This window comes from Onthophagus taurus, chromosome 7 (genome assembly GCF_036711975.1).
Source record: "Onthophagus taurus isolate NC chromosome 7, IU_Otau_3.0, whole genome shotgun sequence".
NCBI classification, from domain to species: Eukaryota; Metazoa; Arthropoda; class Insecta; order Coleoptera; family Scarabaeidae; genus Onthophagus; species Onthophagus taurus.
In genome coordinates this window covers 23242200-23247777 of record NC_091972.1, presented here as the reverse complement: position 1 = coordinate 23247777, position 5578 = coordinate 23242200, and the positions used below count along the sequence as shown (strand labels likewise).

Here is a 5578-nt window from a genome sequence, read left to right as displayed (position 1 = left end):
TTAGATGACAATGGTATATATAGATTAACTTGCAATACATGTCAAGCCACCTACATCGGAGAGACAGGGAAGAACTAGAATTAGGGAACACAAAAATAAGGAAAAATCATTTTCAATAAACAACATTAGAGCCGTCTTTAGCAAATGCGGGCAAACTCTTCTTTTTCATAATCTACCTACCATCATCGTTCTTTCCCACCTCTACCACAATATCGCTACCAAGCTAAATATTTTGTCATTAATTTTTTTAATTCTTATTAATACTAAACTAAAACAAATTTAAATCCGCTGAAAGGTTAATTTTTCTTGCCAAAATTGACTTTGGCCGTGGTGTCTGCTTCTATCGATAATGTTGCCAAAGACGTTAAGCTTTCTTGGCTCATTGATGAACTTCTTTCTGCGCTAGCAATAGTCACTGGAATAGTAAGTAAAATTCTGTAGGCAATGAATGTGTTGGGATATGGATTTTGTATTCTATTCATAAATCTTAACACACCAGCAGCTGTTTCAACTTCAGCGGGAAGTAGGCCACGAAGAACTTTTAGTTCTGTGAACAAATCATTTCCACAGATATCCTTTTGCCCTTCAAAACTTAAAGAGGCTTCTAGGCCTTTGCATTTTTCCAACAATTGACCTTGTTCAATTGATTTTAATTCTTTTACACTGTACAAGAATCCAAACATACTGTTGTAACTGACAACTTGTTGAAATCTTCTTGAAAGGGACTGTAATATACAATCTACAATATAATAAAAATACTCAATTTTAAAAATTTGTTCAGCAGATTCTACATCATGCTCATCTCCTTCGTAATCAAACATTTTTCGTTTCTTCCTTTGCTTACTATTTGAAACTTTGGCTCTATGTCCAAAAGTTTGCTCATTTCTCTTGCAACCATTATTGCTGCAACAAAACCTTCATTTCTAAATTACTCAAAAAACTGTACCAGTCCTTGAAGCAACTGCGATGCCATGCCTAAGTGCATTTTTTCAGCCTGCAAGGTTTGGCTTACACTATTTACAGCAAAGAGCACATCATACCAAATAGCTAATGCTACTAAAAACTCATAGCTCCTTAGTTCATTGACAAGGGATCGAGCTTCACTTTTTGCTTTAGGGTCGTCAGTCGCTTCTACTACTTCATCTAAAGCAGCGTGTACTTCCTTAATCTGGTAACGAAGTGCTTTTACACTTTCAATTTTACTTTCCCATCATGTTTTTTTAAAATGATCCACCGTTTTGTTGATGCTGAAAAACCAACATAAATTCCCTGAACAATTCCGAAAAAAGTTATAGCCTTAGGTGAACATTTTGCGGCATCACAAATCAAGGGATTCAAACTGTGACTTGCACAAGGCATGTAAAACGCCCTTGGATTTATTTGTAAAATTCGAGCTTGAACTCCAGAATACGACCCTTTCATATTTGATCCATTGTCATATCCTTGGCCTCTGCAGTCCTTAATCTCTAAGCCTATTTTATCTAGTTCCTCTAATGAAATATCAGTTAAATTTTTGCCTGTTGTTGACTTAACGTCTAAGAATTCGAGAAAATGCTCTTCAACAGTCACACCCCCACTTTTATTCTTAGTAGAAGTAGCACTTACATTGTTTTCAGTCTTAACAAAACGTATCACCAAAGACAACTGCTCTTGGTGGCTGAGATCGGGAGTGCAGTCTAGTAGTAGTACAGAAAAATACTTAGCTGCCTTAATGTCTGAAACAATTTTCTCTTTCACCTTTTCAGATAACAGTTTAATCAACTCATTTTGATTATTTGGTCCTAGATAGTGATCGTGAATCTCAGACGATCTGATTCGCCCCAAATGCTCTTGCATGACTGGATCAAAAGTAGCCATCATTTCAATAAGTCCTAAAAAGTTGATATTGTTTGGCTCATACAGTTTAGAGTTCGATCACCTGAAAGCAATATTGTGCTGTGCTAAATATTTAATGCCACTAACAATGCTGTTAAGAACTTCACGCCAATGTTCCTTTTCTTTATTTATCAATTTTATATGTTGCTTATCAATAGTGGACGCTTCAGCTAAACGTATCTCACAATCCGTCCACTTTCCAACATTCTGACCATGAATTGCTGATTTTTCGTGATTATCAAGAGTTCTGCCCAAATGTGCCCAATCACTATACCCATCGTTAGCTAATTGAGATCCAGTGTCATTTCCATACAATTTGCAGCAAAAACAAAATGCTTTATCAGTACTTTTGCTGTAAACTAGCCAACGTCTGTGCACTTGTTCTCCATTATTCATAGTTCGTTTGTAATAATTGGCAGAAAAAAGTCTTTTTTCTGCATTTTTCGGAAAATTAAAATTTTTTACTTGTAACGGCCCCTTTTCTACTATTTCATCAAATTGGGAGTGAGTTAGTAGATTTGATCATAGAGCAGGATCATAAGCATCTGAAAGTAATTCAAACCCACCAGTTGAATTTAAAGGGTTACATGATTCTGTTGTTCTAGAACTGGAAATAGTTTTAACAGCAGCAGGAGTGGCATCAACACTAATACTACCAACAGTCGTCTGATCTACTAACGATTCATTAATGTCAGAATTTGTTTTTTGACCATGAATACCCCCCCACCCAGCTTACTCATTTTTCATTACAGTTAAATTTAAAAAATTTGAATATTGAGTGTATCAATGGATACCAACTTAAGTCCTATTCAATACCAATGGAATTTCATCATAACTTCATACTATGCAATCACATTATATTTTTCCAATCGTTGTATCATCCCTCATTAGATGCCAATTTATTGCATTTTAACACACCCCCTTCTTTTCCAAAATTTACCTTTCCTTATATAGTCAAATGCACGAGAATTTTTAAATATGTAATGTTTAAACTTTACAACTTTTGAGTTCCTTTGATTACCGTTCCCCTTATCCTTTCCCCTCCCTTACCCACCTTACCCATTATTTTTTCATTTTTGGTCAAATTTAATAATTTGAATTTTGAGTGTATCAATAGGTACCAACTTGAATTTTATTCGTTACCACCCGAAGTTCAACTGTATAACTTCCTACTTTGCATTCACATATACATTTTTCCAATGGTAATGGGTAATGTTTAAACTTTGCAACTTTTGAGTTCCATGTTTACCACCACCTTCCCTCTCCAATCCTACATATTTTTCCACCCTAATTAGATTAATATTATTATATTAATAATTTGAAATGTACCAATAAGTACCAACTTAAACTTATACTTTTCCACCAAATTTCCGGACCTCTTAACCCTACTTCCTCTTTAACGGTCTCTTGCAGCTACACGCTTCTCTTACAATCGATCTTTAATCGTTTTATATTTTTCTTGTGATTTAATTGTTTAATATATCTATTGGTTGTTAATCTGTCTTTGTTTTGACGTAAGTTTACTCCAATATTATAAATTTACTTAATTGATTTATTGTAATATCTTAACAACTAGAAAGAACCTTATCATTTAATAAGTTTTAATTTTTGTATTTTAAGGATTCTCCTGATGATGCAGTTACTTTATAAAGTGCGAAACCGGTAGAGAAAATATAAATTAATACGTTCATAAGTGCACAACATTTGTTTTATTAATCATATGTGATCAAATCAATTCAAGGCAGAACTTAAGCCGCTGCAACGAGATAATGTACTTAAAATCACACAACTGGTAGGGCGAGCACGGCATTACGAATAATTTGTTTGAAGTTGTGCGACGGCGAATATGTCTAACCCAAGACGGTCCACTGTCCTCTCCATGCGAAGTATTGGGAAATTTCTATACGAATTTGTCCGGGCAGTCGGCGCATAGAACAGAAAGTCATAGCGCAGCCGACAAGGGGGGAACATTCAAATCAATGCGTGAAAGAAGATAGGAAGAATCACAATAACCTCTGACCAACCTGAACAGAAAGCAGGCATCACTGCAAGTTCTGCGCTGCTGAAGTGTGGGCATATGATACATTTAACAGGCAGATTGGTAATCTGTATAAGGATGCCGGAATTTATACGAGAGATACTTCAGAAACCTTATCTGAATCCTCTCTATTCTGTTAATGTATGCGTCGTATTGAGGGTTCCAAGCTGTACTGCCGAACGATAAAATACTATTAACGAAAGCATTGTATAAAGAAATAATAGGTCTAGGGCAGCAAAACGATTCAGAAGAGCGCATTACAAATCCCAGCATCCTACTAGCTCTGGCCACCACTGCGTCAACGTGTTGATCAAACAGTAGTTTGCTATCTAAAGTAATGCCCAGGTTTTTAATAGTGTCAACACGATCCAATAAGCATGTTCCGCACCGGTAAACAAATTTAAAGAACTGTTTTTTTCTCGTAAAAGTAACAGTCCGACACTTCGGTATGTTAAGTGACAAATTATTAATCTCACAAAAATCATAAAATCTGTTCAGGTCATTCTGAAGGTTCAATTTGAAACAGCAGCAACAGGAGAAAATATTTTACTGTCGTCAGCATACATAAGACATCTTGAGATAAGAAACGACCTGATGATGTCACCTATGTACACCATAAATAAGAGCGGGCCCAGATGACTACCCTGAGGCACTCCGGAAGACATTATAACAGGACCGGACGAATATCCACCAACCCCAACCACCTGCGTGCGATTGGAGAGGTACGAAGCAAACCAGCTCAAAAGGACACCTGCGACACCAACGCGCTTCAACTTCAACAGTAATAAACAGTGATCCACTTTGTCAAAAGTTTTGCTAAAGTCAGTGTATATCGCATCTACTTGGATGTTTTTATTAATAGTCGAAAAAACAAAGTCGGTATATACTAACAAGTTGGTGGGTCTACAGATCGCCCCGGATAAAAACCGTGTTGCTCCGCACCCACACAGGGCTTCATCTGAAAAAATAGCTTGCTGTAAACCAATTTTTCAAAGAATTTTCCCATTAATGCTAAAATAGATATAGGACGGTAGTTAGTTACAAGACTACAATCTCCTGACTTAAAAATAGGCGTAATTTTCGCCCGTTTCCACACAGATGGAAAAACACCGTAACGTAGCGACATATTAAAAATTAAGCATAGAGGTCTAGCAAGGGATTTAGAGCATCTCTTAATAAAAATGGAAGGTATATCATATGAGCCCGGACCCTTGGAAACAGCCACACCAAGAAGAGTTTCTTCAACCTCGGATAAATCAAAACAGCCAACCGAGATCGCATTAAGGCTATGCCCTCCCCTCGAGGTATGCAGTAATTACCGTTTTAGACAATTAAAAGCAATATATAACATAAACAACAACATAATGTACATTCTATATTAAGTCTAAAAAGGGCTATCGACCAAATATCAGCCATATATTGTTATCCTGTCACAATCCTTTTGTAAATAGTGTCAAATTCTGATTGTATAAATAGGGGTGACATTTCTTCAGCCATCTTCCTCTTAGATTTGTTTGTTATTTCGGTTTTTTCATATAGCGTTTTATTTGCGCTGTTGTGCAATGGATTGTTCGGGTGTCTCATTTTCGTTACTGCTCGGAGACTTGTTCTTTCGCCAACTTCCAAACTCCTTAGTGTGCATCGCTTGCTATCATAGGTCAAAAG

General features: G+C 36.4%; 1 protein-coding gene across 1 annotated transcript; it reads right to left on the bottom strand.

The window, feature by feature from the left end:
* Positions 1-296: 296 nt before the first annotated feature.
* LOC111425118 (uncharacterized) lies at positions 297-821 on the bottom strand. Its single transcript, XM_023058900.2, has one exon. The coding sequence runs from the start codon at positions 819-821 to the stop codon at positions 297-299; it is 525 nt and encodes a 174-aa protein (XP_022914668.2).
* Positions 822-5578: the final 4757 nt, after the last annotated feature.

Excerpts from the sequence above, each read along its gene's own strand:
- LOC111425118 (XM_023058900.2), bottom strand. The coding sequence starts at position 821 with ATGTTTGATTACGAAGGAGATGAGCATGATGTAGAATCTGCTGAACAA.